The 15,237-nt window shown below is 40.8% G+C and overlaps 2 protein-coding genes across 3 annotated transcripts in view; both read left to right on the top strand.

Annotated features, from left to right (window-relative positions):
* Window positions 1-11,315, top strand: part of mylk4b (myosin light chain kinase family, member 4b) — a 29,994-nt gene extending 18,679 nt beyond the window's left edge. The window contains exons 3-14 of the mRNA XM_020601943.1: window positions 4,423-4,489; window positions 5,565-5,961; window positions 6,053-6,282; window positions 6,607-6,712; window positions 7,197-7,290; window positions 8,203-8,312; window positions 8,420-8,561; window positions 8,742-8,812; window positions 8,918-9,046; window positions 9,128-9,359; window positions 10,022-10,060; window positions 10,184-11,315. Of these exons, the coding sequence (XP_020457599.1) occupies window positions 4,423-4,489; window positions 5,565-5,961; window positions 6,053-6,282; window positions 6,607-6,712; window positions 7,197-7,290; window positions 8,203-8,312; window positions 8,420-8,561; window positions 8,742-8,812; window positions 8,918-9,046; window positions 9,128-9,359; window positions 10,022-10,060 (1,617 nt within the window). The 3' untranslated portion in view covers window positions 10,184-11,315. The remainder of the gene's footprint in view (window positions 1-4,422; window positions 4,490-5,564; window positions 5,962-6,052; window positions 6,283-6,606; window positions 6,713-7,196; window positions 7,291-8,202; window positions 8,313-8,419; window positions 8,562-8,741; window positions 8,813-8,917; window positions 9,047-9,127; window positions 9,360-10,021; window positions 10,061-10,183) is intronic.
* Window positions 11,316-13,890: 2,575 nt separating this feature from the next.
* The window catches only part of gmds (GDP-mannose 4,6-dehydratase), a 153,060-nt gene continuing 151,713 nt past the window's right edge, over window positions 13,891-15,237 (top strand). Inside the window, exons 1-2 of one of the 2 annotated variants that reach the window (XM_020601959.1) lie at window positions 13,896-13,945; window positions 14,025-14,133. In XM_020601959.1, the coding sequence (XP_020457615.1) occupies window positions 14,035-14,133 (99 nt within the window). In that variant the 5' untranslated portion in view covers window positions 13,896-13,945; window positions 14,025-14,034. Of the gene's footprint in view, window positions 14,134-15,237 lie in introns of both variants that reach the window. The other variant, XR_002275110.1, reaches the window with a different exon arrangement.

Below are 15,237 nucleotides of genomic sequence, written 5' to 3' on the forward strand. Positions count from 1 at the left end.
ACACAGTGCTCTTATTCCACACTGGTTCTCATCTCACCATGTGACCTTTTCTGACTGAGGATTTCAGAGATTGTCCAGTGGGGTACAGTTAAACCTCCCACCACCCTCAACACCAGACCCAGAGTAGTCAACCACCATCCTACTATCACTGTCTGTAGCATCTATTCTATTAGTTATCCAAATGTCTCTAGGTTTATCAACCATCTGTCTGATTACAAACTGCAGGTCTAATTGTTGTGGCATAAGTAGTAATACAATTCTACACAATGAGTTGTGATTAACTTATTTTAATAGCAAGGTGGAAGCGAACAACATGAAATATGGACTGGAATGGCATGTCCTCCAACAAATCTATTATTATCTGTGTTAGGACACCTGAATCACTGCCCGCATCTCAGTGATTAAAATATGTCTGCTGTTGTCCCCAGTGACAAATGTTTCCCCTGCTTGGAAAAACAATTGACGAATCACAGCTTTGAACACTGAATCAGGAATGGGGATGTCATCTTAGCCAGCTAGCTAACAGCCTCCATGAAATTCAGTGAGAGAAAAGCTTGGATAAGACTGATGCAGCAGTTGTTCTTGACTTGCAGAAATAACAACTCACAAATCAGCACGTTTCTATAATCAAATGCAGAATACCAGGTTAAATGCTCCCAGCAACTGTGACTGTGGCTTTCAGGATGGATACAGTAAGTCACTCTCATACTGATAGTTTAGGGCAAAACAAAGTACCCTTGCCCCAGACAGAATGACTGAAGTGCGAGTTCAGGCAGATTTTCAGAAAATCACAAGTCAGCATTGTTGTTCTGGTTATATTCAGTTTGTTCTACTTTTTTCTCCTATTTAGAGGGATGTGTCTGAGGCATGACCCCTGCTAATTTCTCATGTGTCATATTTTGTGGGAAGCTTTGTGTAGTAATAAAAGGGACACTTCAATCAAAACACAATACAAAATGTTGGACTTAGTTTATCTTTCAGTTTGTGCTTTTATTGAGATTTGCAGAGTTGTGACATTTAGTTTTTGGTGCTCAGTGTGCAAAAACTACACAGTAACATTTCCTTCTAAATAGAGCAATATGTCGATTTGCAGTAACATCCAGACCTGCTCTTCCTTTGTCTTATAGAGACACAGTTGTTTGGCTGATGTCAGCTAAAAGTAATGTTTTTGATAATACCATTCACAACAATTTCCACATATGATCAGAAACTTTATTTTTGGAAAGACACATTTCTGTTAAATGCATTTTTATGTTGATATGAGGTGATAGGTAGCTTTAAATCTGCTTTAGCCAGCAGAAATGAGCTGCAGTGCAGTGCCAAACAAATTCTGTGTACTGGTATTTACTATACAATCAAAGTTAATGTGAAAATGTTTCATAATCAGTGATCACTTTTGAAGAAACGTGTCTTTCCACAGTATGTACTGTTCTCTGTTTGCACTTGCTCAGTGTCTTCTTTCCTTAGATGGTAAATAGCTACTGGGGACACCAGCGTACACACTTGGACAAGCTGTGAAGTCTAGCAGAGAATAGGTCAGGTTTTTCCAATGTTGCCTGTTCGTAGGCATCGTCTCAGGCATTTGTGTCAGGTCATTATCTGTGTTGTGTTAATCCTCAGCAGCAACACGTGTAGCAGGTTTTCTCTCCCACGTTATCTTCTCTTGTATCAACAGGTCTTAGGTGTCCTGGGCTTGAACCTGTAAACTTCTTGCTGTGAGGCAACAGTGCTAACCACTGTGACACCATGCCACACTGTACATTTACACTTACTTGTAATTCATATTTCTGTCTTATATAGAAAGACAGTAATATTGGTCCCAAACAGAATGATAATGTAAAAAGACTTGAATCTCAAAAGAAGAATTTTTTGTGGGAAATTTTCCTCCCTGGGAATTGGTGCCAATTTTGCAGTGTTCTGCTGAGGCTTCTGGGTCAAAACAAGTCACTTAGGAGAAGATGAGATGAGTGGCATTAGACCAGGTTCACAAATGCCTTCAGTGTCTATGTCTCTAACCGAGGGTTGCACATTATTACAGGTGCTCACACTTGGCACCACAGTTCAAATTGTGGGACAACATAAAAGCCACATATAGAATTTGAAATAAGTTCCATGTTTTGCATAATCTGAATAAACTGTATATCTTTTCTACTCCACTTGCCAAAACCTTTCATGAGCTCTCACTCATTAGATTTTTTACTGGCTGTACATTTTGTTTGTTTGTCTTACTTTCTCTGCGTCACATTTTAGTTCCAGATTCTTGGGATTTTGACACCTGGCTGAAGTGCCTTTGAGGTGTCTCAAATGTCACATTGCATGTCCCTCTAACCCTCATCAATCGCCAGCTGCACACCCGAGCCCTCAGCTCTAATCACTGGCCTCTCAGTTCCTGACGTCCACAGGGGGCTGCACTTTCATTTGGAGGACAGCCATTTGCTATTCTTAAAACTCAGAGCTCTGTTCTCCCTCCACTTCTGTTCCTCTTTTACCTGCTAGTATCTTTGTCTGGTGATGTTATTTTTGTTGTCCTTTCTATTAGGACTGCATGAACGTGAACGGACTTAATTAGTGAGGTTTCGCTGTTTGTCAGGAGGCCTGCTGTAAATCAGTCATGAGCTCCAGCCTGGTCAACTCTATAGCCAAAGTGTATGACCCCAACCCTCTTCATGGTCAGAAGCCTGGTGGAAGGAAGCTCTCGCTTAATGGATCAGAAAAATCCCAGGCTTTTTCTTCTTCATCATCATTCTCTTCCCCTCCTCATGACACCACCCTGCTCTGCGTTGAGAGCCGAATGGACTCGTTGAGCTCTCAGATGGAGCATTTGCTCAATATGCAGCAGATTGTCCTGACCCGGCTGGACGGCCTGTCCCAGGACGTCAGGGGCATGGGTCGGGATTTAGCTTCTCTGCGTAAAGAGGAGCTTCAGGGGAGACGTGGGTCAGCGGTGGAGGTGGTGTGCAGGGAGCTCCGTGGGGCAGTGGAGAGGGCCAGTGAGCGGGTGGAGAGTCAGGGACGCAGGTTGGAAGGGGTGGAGAAGCTGGTGGAGGGCACTCAGCAGGTCATCACCTTCATCGGGGAGGTGGTGAAGAGCTCCAGGCTGGTGGAGCTGCTGTTCAAACAACCTACAAACAAAGCTTACAAGAAGGTGAGAAGTTTAACAGCATCGCAGGCAACGCTCTCCTGCAAGACGCAGCCCCAGACAACCTCAGCGTCAGATGTTTTCCATCTCACAGCCTGTTTCTGTTTTCATCTCCATGATTTCAGGAAGGTGTAACACGAGTTTCCAAAACAGCTCTGCTCCAATGTGTTGTGTCATAATGGCAACATAGTGAGAATTCTAACTGCATTGCGAACATTGCATTACAGTACAAAAGGCCGCAAATGACATCCTCTTTATAGAGAACATGTTTGCAGTGACACTGTTGATAGGTGGGCAAACAGAGCAAAATACAAACAGGACATTTTTCCATGAATTGTAACAGGTTTCCTTCTTTGCATGTAAAGCTGCCATTCGTTCCTCTTAGTTTCGACTTGCCTTCTCATAAATCTATAATTACTTCAGCTGTACTTCCACATGTGGCTCTCTGTAATGTTAAGTAATTTTCCCTCCTGCAGTGACTGTCTTTTACCTGAGGTGTAAATGATTCAGTTCAGACCAGTTATCTTATCCAGACCATGTCTCTTCCAGAGCACTTGTCTGGCCTGTTCTAAATAGGCGACATTACTGCAGTGAGTGATTAGATGTGCTGGCATATGTAGATACATCTCAGTTGTTATTCTTCATACATGGAACGATATGAACATTGTACCGAGGAATGTTTCATAGGTTTTGCTGCCCCGTGTTTCTGTGTGTGTGTGCAGTTTTACATACTTGAATTCTACTGATTGTTTTTAGGAATGGCAGTGTGGTTCAGTAAAGAGATTAAAAGTATATAGACAACTTCTGTCAGAAATGACAAGGAAACCGTCATCTGATCATTTGATCTTCCATGTGTTTCCATGTGCCATTCAGTGATGTTGTTTTCATACAGTGGGATATTCTTTGATAACTGTATAGAGAAAGTGTGGAATGAAACTGTTTTCTGTGTGTGCGGCATGTTATCGGCTATAGATGATATGTGACCTTTCCTCATTTTTGTGGTGAGGACATCTGTTCTCCCAAAGCATCACACTAGAGTTTCACAGGCAACCATAGCAACACAACCCAAGCTTGCTGTTTGACTGTTGTGCAAAAAGACAGATCCAGTATATACTGTATAAATATGCCATTGCGATCAAAACTCAGACTCCTGGCTCCGTAACCAATACTGAAAATGAAGGATAATTTATATCTAGTTCATTTCTGGATCCAGAATATAAGTTATTGAACTCCCATTTTACAGTGTTTAATGCTTGATCTTTGTTTCCTGTTTCTACTACAAGACAAAAGATGACAAGGATAAAGCTAAACTGAGCCTGAAGAAGAAGAGGAAGCCCCTGGACACATCAGGTACAGCAGGCTCACACAGGAAATCACACAATACAGGCCATCACCTTACAGAGAAGCTGACACAGCATTTATTCTTTTTGATGACAGATATGAAAAACATACTGGATGGTCTTTTTTTTCTATGTCAAACTGTTTAATGAAGTAAAGGATAAATGTTTTTGCTTGTTTGTAATTGTTCATAATGTGGGAGAAAAGTGGAAAGCCAGTTCTGCAAAAATACCAAGTTTAGCTTGGGGGTGTTGTGGGGCCGCTGTGGCTTCAGAGGTGGAATGTTTGTCCCCCAACTGGAAAGTTGGTGGTTCAGTTCCCGCTCCCCCAGTCCGCATGTTGAAATCTCTTTCAACAAGGCGCTGAAGCCAAAGTTGCTACTAGTGTCTTGCAGTAAGCTCTGTCATTGGTATGTGAGTTCACAGATGCAAATGGCTGCTTTGGTTCTGTACTGAAGGCGTATTCCTTGGCCGATAAAAGTGATTATCTTGTTTATTAGCTTATTCATTATGGCTATATATTGGATGCTCATATTGTAACTTTTCATAAGAGCATGTAAACATAATTAATGTAATCTAAAACAGGTGACGGTTTTATTTTGTATGGTGCTCAAGGGGGTGAACTCCCCTTGAGCACCCCGCTAATAAACACACCAAAGCACAGTAGTTGGCCAGCATCCCCCTAACACTGTTAACTAATAGTTAAGACTAAACCTGTTCAGTTTGGTGGGGTGCAGACTGGCTTTATATTTTAGACTAAACCATTTCAGTTTGGTGGGGTGCAGACTGGCTTTATATTTTTAAAACTTTTACATAAAGGAGAAAAAAATGCAACAATAAGTGACACTATATATTCACAGTATTATGATGGAATGGTGGCATATTTGGTAGCATTCTGTTGTTACTGATTTAACAAATTGCATCACTGTACAAGATTCTCCCCCCTTGCTGTCAATTTGATTCACCCTGGGTCATCAGATTTCAAAAGACATTGATCGCTACACTCCGAAAGCTTCAATGCAACAGAAATAAACTGTCCAAAGTGTCAATATTCCTGTATAATCATCTGCTTTGTTTTCCCTCTTCAGATACATCCTCCTTGAATGAGCCAGTGCTACAGGAACAAGTGCAAAGGCTCAACAGGCAGAACACTGAGCATTCCCATGCAAATGTGGAGGCTGAAGTCCAGATGGGGGAGGACAGAGGACAGGCCAAACGGATCCTGGATGGACCACATGCCTCTGCTGCCCAGACAGAGGAGAGGAAGGACGAAAGCGAGGAGAGAGAAGAGGAAGATAAGGATGAAATCTTTGAGGACTCAGAGGAAGAGGAGGAAAGCGCAGAAGATGAGGATGTACAACTATCTAGAAAAGTGGAAGATGACAGGAATGAACAGCATAAAGAAGAGATAGAAGAGTTGTCAAAATCAGAAAGAGCCTCAAGTGTCATCATAGTCTCCAAGACCTCTCATTTACCACAGGAGAGGTACTTCTACAGAATCACTTTGCTGACACTGGAGTTGCTTTAATCTAAAATAAATTTAACAAAGTGTGGTCTTTTGCGCATGTGTGTGTAGCTCTGAGGACGTCAGTGATCTGGCCACCTGCAGTAAACATCGTGTCCACAGAGAAGACCACGTGAAGGATGACCCCCCAAAAAGCAAAGTGGAAGACAGAAAAATGAAAAATGCTGATGGACAAGCAGTGGAGGGGGGCAAACCAGAGGCCTCCAAATCTGACAAGGCAAAGACAGAAGTGGAAGAGGAAGAAAAGGAGGGAGATGCAGCAGTGAAGGAATTCATTATTGGTAAGACATTTTTGCAGTGCATGATTGTACGAGATGGCTGAATGTGCAGCAGGCTTTCTATGTAGTCTCATTTTAGTTGTTAGCTGGTGACATTTGACCTTTTGGTCCTCAGACTTAGAAGCAGATCCAGTGTCATAACAGCACGTCTGTTCTCTGCCGTGTCGGTTGGCACAGCTGGCAGAGCAGATAATGAGACACGGCATGCTACTATTTTGATCCTCTTTGTTTCTGGGTACTGACGCTTCTTGCTTGGTCTCTGCTTCACTTTATATTTACACTGCTCTTCATTTTGTCTTTTTTTAATTTACTCTGTTGTTACTTCAGACTCAAGCCCTCCACCGTTAGCACCTTTTGACCACCGCATTGTGACTCCCAAACCCCATCAGATAACCACCTATTACACTATCAAGAGAGATGAAGTCCTGGGAGGGTGAGTGCCAAAGAAACCATTGAGTATCCAGTTCTTATATCAGCTCTCAATAGTTTGTTTTCATTTTACTTACAGCCACAGACACATCCACACATCAATCTTCTCCACACCCTGGGAAGGCATGGCTAATAGTTTCTTCCAAGAACTTTTTATTGTCCCCTAAAGGGCAGATGGGTCTCAAGGGGTGTTTGCGAAACAGCAGGCCTATGTGATGTAACGGACCTGTGCTAAATCCTGCGTCAAATTGAAGATTATCCCTCAGCATGCAAGCACATTTTTAAAATGACTTATATAATCACACTGTATAGAGCCCCAATTACTGTGTGACTTAGGAAGCTTAGTATGATGACATTTGTTTAGAATGACAAGTTAAGTTAAGTTACTTCAATTATTTCTCATGACTGCTGTTGTTGTAAGTTGTATTTAATTGATTCAAAATCCAGTTTCTTCATTGACTCATGTGTGTTTCTGCTTTTTTCGTTAGGGGACGTTTTGGACAAGTGCACAAATGCATAGAGATCTCATCCGGCCTGACGCTGGCTGCCAAAATCATCAAAGCCAGGAACCAGAAAGAGAAGGTGCAGCAATGATTGGCCAGTGAATACATACAGAACACATGCAGAGCAACAAGTTACTTTCCTTGTACGGTCTAAGTAATAGTTACATTTATCGTTGCTAAGTATGATAAAGGATTACACTGTAAATTAGATACAGATCAACAGCTCAGAGGGTGCAGTCATGTGGCAACTGGCCAACCTCACCGCGTCTTTCTTCCTGTGGGTCATCCACAGTGATGTTAGGGAGGGCAGATGTCCCAGCATAGCTTTGTGGTTACACTATTATCTGAGATAAAAGTTTAGAGCTGACTAAAAGCCCAGCAAACAAGGACAAATCCTTGGTTGGCTCATATTGCTATCTCTGATTATCCGTGACAGAACTGACTATGCTGGCAATTCCTACCCGTCTGTCTCCCTTTTTTTTCAAATCTGCATTAAAGTTGACATTATAGTGTCCAAAACAAAGTGGAAATTTGACGATGCACAGCACAGATTCTACTGACTAAGTAGATAAAACAAAGATATGTAGAACATGAATTTTATTGACAAATCTTTTGTTTTCAAATTAGTTTCTCTTCAGACTTCTAACAAGCGATTGCCATCTCCTGCCATGCTTGTAATGTTTATAGCATGAATATATTATTAGAGCTGGCTCTTGAACTCAAACATGGTTTATTGACACACGTTAGACACTGCATTAAGGAGCAAATGCAAACACGTCATTACAAATACTGTATCATCAGTATCATAAAATGACAAATTCTTATCATGGGAGGATTTATGCTGGTATGTGGCACAGCTCTTCTGTACTCAACACTACTACTCTGAAAGTATTAGAAACCATCAGCTCACTCTTGACAAAACTCCGTGCAGTAGCCAGCTTCTGTGGTTTGCTAGGAGTTTACCTGTTTATGTTGTCTGTCCGTTTCTCAGGAGGTGGTGAGGAATGAGATTCATGTAATGAACCAGCTGAACCACGTCAACCTCATCCAGCTGTATGCCGCCTTCGAGTCACGCTATGACATCATCCTAGTCATGGAATAGTAAGTCTACTGCACCTGTGTAGAGTTTGGATTCTCGTTTGTTAATGCAGCATGATACAATGACTTGTCTGGGTGTAACTGTGTGTGTACTCCTCTTTGTGCCACAGTGTGGAGGGAGGGGAGCTGTTTGACCGCATCATTGATGAAAGCTGCAACCTGACTGAACTTGACACGGTGCTGTTTATACATCAGATCTGTGAAGGACTGCAGTACATGCACAAAATGTACATTCTACACCTTGACCTTAAGGTAAACCTGCTTCATCTCAGGGTCTTCACTGTCATAGAGTTATATACCACTTTTCTCACTGCTGTGTGCTCCATCCCCCAACTTTAAATGTATTGTTTTTAACCTTCACTTGATGAAATTGTTCTTCATAATTAATTTAACTGAATTTTATTTGCTTCTTTATCTTCCATTCTTCTTCAGCCAGAGAACATTCTTTGTGTCAACAGAGCTACTAATAAGATCAAAATCATCGACTTTGGCCTAGCCAGGAGGTAAACCAGATCATCTGTTTACAGTTAACAGCTTTGTCACCTCATCTTTACCATCTTTACTCTCTGGATGTATCTCTTATGGCTCTGGTGCTGTGTTCCCGACAGGTATAAACCAAGGGAGAAGCTGAAGGTCAACTTTGGAACACCTGAATTTCTAGCTCCTGAAGTCATAAACTATGAGTTTGTTTCATTCCCCACAGACATGTGGAGTCTTGGCGTCATCACATACATGCTGTAAGTATTAGATGCTGATTCACATAATAATACAAAAAGACACACAGTAGCGTCTGTGACCTCTGCCTCCTTTCTGTCTAGGCTTAGTGGTTTGTCTCCATTTCTGGGGGATGATGACAACGAGACACTGAACAACATCCTGGCCTGTCAGTGGAACTTTGACGGGGAGGAGTTCACGGACATCTCTGAGGAGGCCAAAGACTTCATCACCCGCCTGCTGGTGAAGAGCAAGAGCTGGAGGATGAGCGCTGCAGAGGCCCTCAGACACCCCTGGCTGTCCGACCGGAGTTTACACTATCAATTAAATCAGAAGGTAAACTGGAGCTCCGTTAAGTCTGTTAAAGGCCATGTGCATGTCTGAAGATGAATGCATTTGAATGCTATTAAACAGTGTTGCAGTGGTCTGAACTGTTGAGCAGTCACACGGCTCCCCTTAACTGTCCCTGTGCACGGCGGAAGGTCGGAACAACTGGCCAGTCTGAGCCCTCACTGCTGTTGTGTGGGTTGGAACTCAATGAGGTTTTAAATTCTTACTTGTATATAAATTGGAGACAGACATTTTTTAATTAAATAAATCCCACTAAGAAAGATAAATGCCCGTGACTCCGTTTGGGACTAAGCGGTATAGAAAATGGATGGATGGATGGATGGAAAGATAATTGAGCCTTTAGATAAAATACGATATATAAACACATTAGAAAATAAATTAATATAAAATCCTTTGTTTTACTTGTGATTCAGTTTTTAAATTTAATGAATATACAAACAGAAAAGGGACAAAGGTGATTTCAAACTTTTCATGACTTACTTTCAGTTTTTATGCGCCACTTAAATATAAATGTGATTCATTTATTTTGAATTTATTCCGACAGTGAAATAGCCATTCTTGTGGCACACTTCAAGTGCAGCTTAAAACAATGATCATACAGTCATTTGCTGCAATGCGCTAATTCCTCTCATCCTCTCTCACTGCAGACAAACAAGTGCACACATGCTGCTTCTCCAGAAAGCTAGGTACCATATAACCTTAATCTTACTGGTAACAAACAAACATTTCTTTCTGACTTTAAAGCATGTATTCTAAATAATCAGCTATTCTTCTTCCTAAGCAAATTTGTTTTTATGTTTCCCCTCTAGAAACAACACCAGGCCCTCAGCATGTCTTTTGACAACGTAGGGCCCTGGAGTGCAACACTGGACCAATGCTGCCGTGTCTGTATGGCTACTGGATACCTACTGGATACCTTCTCTCTGCAATGCATCCTCATGTTAGCTCACTGTACTGTAGCTCCACAGCCAGTAGCTCAGACCTGAACAGTGTGAAGCCAGCAGGAAAAAACTGCACAAAACCTCAGACTGAACCAGTGAAGACTCTGGCTCTGTGGTGTCTAGTTATTGTAGCCGGTAAGGTAAAAAAAACAACTTGTATCACAGTGTTAAATCCAAAATACTGGAGACTAAAGGCCTGCATTACTTATCACTTCCACAACATTCTCATGTAAAGACAAACTTAAAATCTAAGGTTTAGCATCAACTAAGCATCAATGCTCCCCACTGACAGTCTTCAGTTTGTCATATTGCCCTGGTTTGTGCACTTTTTGGCCTTGTTCTTCATGATTAAGCAAACACAACATGGACTGAATACTATTATTTATAGCTCATATATTTTGTGAATAGAACCTTTTTTGTTCTTTTAATTTATAAGTCTTAGAAATATTCTGTTGTTTCATGAGCATAAGCTTGATTTCAGAGTCACACCCCATTAATTTATTATGTATAAAACACTATACTGTTTCATACGCCCATTTCCCCTGAAGAGTGAGAATAGCTCAGTGACTGAATAGTGTAGACTGGCGCGCTCTCTGTGTGTGTTCATGCTCGCCTTTGCTTTGGCAGTTTGGAGAAACCTTCTCACCTTCCATGAAGGCATAACGAACCACAAAACACTACCTATGAGTGATTTATGTATATGACTGAATTGGATTCTTATTTACTGGTTCAACACCAGACTGTACTTGAAGTGCAAAGCTTTTATTAAAGATGGGACATTCTGCAGATTTCACTTATGTACAGGTGAAAATGTACCATTCTGCTTGATAGAGAGCTGACAACAGATTGCAGAAAGTATCACTTAGTGCCTCATCCTTTTAAAGTGATGGGAAGTTTAGGAATTTTGTCACTCAGTTGTTGTCTGCTCCATTTGGAAATGGAAAAGCTTTGTGATTTTAAATACTCATTTAATGAGTTTATGGTACTTTTTCAAAATTTCTTGTGTCATAATGAGACATTAGTAAATGTAGAATAAATAAGAAAAATAAATAATGCACCCTAATGAATGATTTTGAGAGTTTGTTGCAGTCTATGGAAAACTATTGGAAATGAAACACTAACGAGACAGTACTCAGTGTCATAATGCCATTTCACCTAAAAGCAATGTTCCCGTGATAGTTTAATATGATTCCTTGTCCATGAAAACCTACCTCTAGCATTAGCAGTTTAAAAGTTATTTTCAAAAAAAAAATCATACAATTTCATCTAGCATTTAGTCTCAAATAATTAAATTATGACCTGATATGTTCTGTTTAACTATCTGAACGAATAATCTGATGTCCAGAGTTTAATGCAACATTACTGGAAAGAGATCAGCTGGAGACATTAACATCACTTGCTGCTGTGAATCCAGACCTCATTTAACAACTGAGATTCAAGTATATTTCCATCAGTAACGTTCACCTTGAAAAACAGACAGCTCTCTGTTCACAGTAAGGCTAATGAGAGAGCGGGAATGAGTAGATAACTGATCTTGTGGTTCAAAGCAGAAATTCTTGGAGAGAAAAATACCATTTCTTTCATCGCCTGATGTGGTGAGTCAGCAGAAAGTTCCACTGAAAAGAAAGAGCTTTTCCACATAAACATACCAGATAACCATCTCTATTGGCAAGACCAAAATGAACTTCATTTCGGTCTTGCTCTTGGACACTTCAGCATAGGCAGGCTGAATGCCCTGGATCCTCCTGCAGGACAAAAGTGTAACATCTGGGTGAACTGTAAGCTCAGTGAGATTGACCATCTGTCTCCTTGTCTCTCAACTGGACTTTGTTGTTCCCACACACACCACATGTGTGAAGAATGAAGCTTTTTGCACAGCAGTGGACACACAGCCAAAGTCAAATACCTTGAAACACAGTGAGACACCTGCCACCCAAGCAGGACAAGAGAAGAAGAAGAGCCCCGAGGTGTAACAGAGCTGTGTGCTGTTCTCTTTTGATCAAGCAGGAAGGACAAGCAGACCGCTGTGCTTCTCAGGTCCCCAGGCACTTGCTTTTTTCTTCTTGTATGATGTTTATTTTAGACTGTAATGAAATCACAGCTCTCATCATGCTGTGCTCTCTGTGAAGTTGAGCTATGTGAAATAGCTTTCACAAAGCTACTGACACTCTCAGCTGCAGCAGATGTTGTCATACACAGTCAAATGTGCAAAAATAATAAGAGATTAAAAGCTGCTCTGAGTGTTTGACTGCTCCTGTTGAGACAGTGCCTCGAGTAATGTGGATCTTCTTCTGAAACTGAGTCTTCTGTTGCAGCCAGTATATCAAATTATGGCCTTGAAATGTATTTTTTTTGGCCTACAAACAGGCCACTTCTACAGTGAAACCACTCAAGCCTAAATTTTCCTCTTAAACGTTACTCAAAATATGTTTAGTTAGAAAAAACTAAATAAGTTTCTGCGGGTTTGAACAGTGATCCCACATGCATCTGTGAGACAGGATGCAGAGTTTTCTTGTGAGTGAAGCACTGCAGTGAGTTTCTGCTTTTCTTGCAGTGACACAAAATAAGAACAATGTTCTATCGTCTGTGTCAGTGACACCTCCTCCTCTGTGTTGTTTGATCGGGGTGTTTAATGAACCACATTTACACAGAAAGTTGGCATATTTCATAGTTTATGGAGCCATTTTATATTCAGGTTTATAATGCTTTAAAAACTGCCACAAGTGTAGATGTTGAGGCACACACACCAGAATTTAAACACACAGTTACAGGAATACATCTTGCTTGTGGCAGCACTGGTAATTATAAAAAACATTCTGCCTTAAAATTAATTCAGAAATGTTTTAAATGCCTATTTAACCCTCTGTGTCAAAGCTAAGAATATGTAAATACACAATTATATGTAAATAAATTAATACAAGAATATACAGCATAATATTAAGACTTCACTGATCCCCAGTGATTCACAAGCTACCCAACACTATGTAAAGTGCTTCAATTTATAGGGACAGAAGGTAGGTAAGATTAGCTGCAACAATTATATAAACCACATTAATGTGAAATGTGTCATTGTGTATAATGGACAATTATGTTTTGTGCTTCAAATATATTTTCAAATATATACTAATTTGTACTTTTACCTAAATAACACAACAGCTTTCATAGGTCATTGCTAGAAATTGACTAAAAGAAATGTTCTGGAAGTTGTTACAAGAAAGGAGAGAGGTCAGGTTTTCATTTTTCATTTAAAGCTCGTTAAATAATTATATATTTCTCATTTCTTTGTATTTGTGTTTCTAATTATTTTCCGTTGTTGTTCTTCTTTAAGTATGCTCGCACTTGTGTCCTGTTTATATTTTTAAATTGTTAAAATAAGAGAGAAAGAATGGACAAAAACGTACAGCTGCATTTTTCCCTCCAGCCTGCTGGTGTCACTGTGGCAAAAGGGGCATCCCGACTTCTCAGACACTTTGCCCTCTTCAATTAAATCTCCTCCGCTGCTCCTCCTTGCTCCTTTCCCATTGGCTGATCAGTTGCCTACGCTCTGTTTTTCCATTGGTTGATTTGACCGCTGCTTCCTGCTATGTCTTCCACCTGCAGCGGTGTCTTGTTTGGATGCTGAGGAGGCTGGTCAGTGCTTGCGTTGTAAACATACAGACAATTTTTTGTCGGTTCTGTTGATCGGTGTGTCTGTGACTGTAACATCCAGGCGGTCGGAGATGGCCCAGGGGTCTGAGTCCGCTAACGTTCATTCCGAATTGAACGCAAAGCTGAAGAAGAAGAGGAAGGTAGCTGTTGTCACCGGCATCACCGGACAGGTAAAGTCAGTTGCTCACTCAGACCACCATCTGTTCACCACCGCTATAAGAGCAACTTCCTCAAAGGCTTAGTTACGGATATCTACTTTTCATTTTCATTTTTTTAAAACGCTGCCGCTTTTAGAAACATCTTAAGGGAGAATGTTAGTTTACAATCAGAGTGTCAGGTGTTGAAGCCTGTTCTGTTACTGTTAAATCTACGACGCGGAAGCTGGCCTCAGTTATGTGGGAATTTAAGTTTTCCTAACCAGACGAGTTCTGATCAGATCTAAATCAAAACCCACATTTAGACATGTCGAATTTGGTCTGGATTAACCTGGAGAAGGTAAACTCCCTTTAAAACACAGTATTGGATCTGTGAAACAAAAAGGTGATTTCCCTGCTTTCCTCCCACCATATCCAGACTTGTGAAAACTGTACTAGATTAACAGGGAGAGTGTAAAGACAGATGAAAACAGTTTTAGATTTGTGTAACCTTTATTTTGAAATCACTCAAAAGTATGATTTCACTGCTTTTCCGCATCTAGTCAAAATATACCTATTAGCAGTTAAAGAAATAAACTGGGCTTAAATATAAGGTTTCACAAATATAAAACTGTTTTAAACAGTCATTAGCTCCCCAGGGTTAATCTAGTCTAGATTTTATGAATTCAGCAGTTAAATCGCCCATTTTGTGTGAAATCTGATACTGAGACAAGAAGACATGTAGCATCCGGGTATAAAGTAAACAAGATTATCCCATTTGAGGTAGCAGGTAGCAGACTGGCCTCACTGCAACATTTATAGCTTTTGTTTGATGACATGCATGTGTGACATATGAAGCTGTGTGAAACATTTGCCCTTGTCCTGACTGAGGCAAAGCAGACAATGTGGAATCCAGCTAATTGATCCTAACCTGAGCAAAGGAGTGTTCAGGAGAAGAGCGTAGAGGAGTGTCGGCTCAGCAGAACTGGCTTTACTGGTATCTGTTTACAGAATGAATGCCAACAATGTGTGTCAGCGGTTAGGTGACTAAAGGTGGATTTGTTGGGTGTTCCTCTTTAATAATAATAATAGTAAGGTCTAGACCTTGCGAGCCCCACCCGGGACCTTTCTGTGTGGAGT

The sequence above is a fragment of the Monopterus albus genome, unplaced genomic scaffold (genome assembly GCF_001952655.1).
Source record: "Monopterus albus unplaced genomic scaffold, M_albus_1.0 scaffold53.1, whole genome shotgun sequence".
Classification (NCBI taxonomy): domain Eukaryota; kingdom Metazoa; phylum Chordata; class Actinopteri; order Synbranchiformes; family Synbranchidae; genus Monopterus; species Monopterus albus.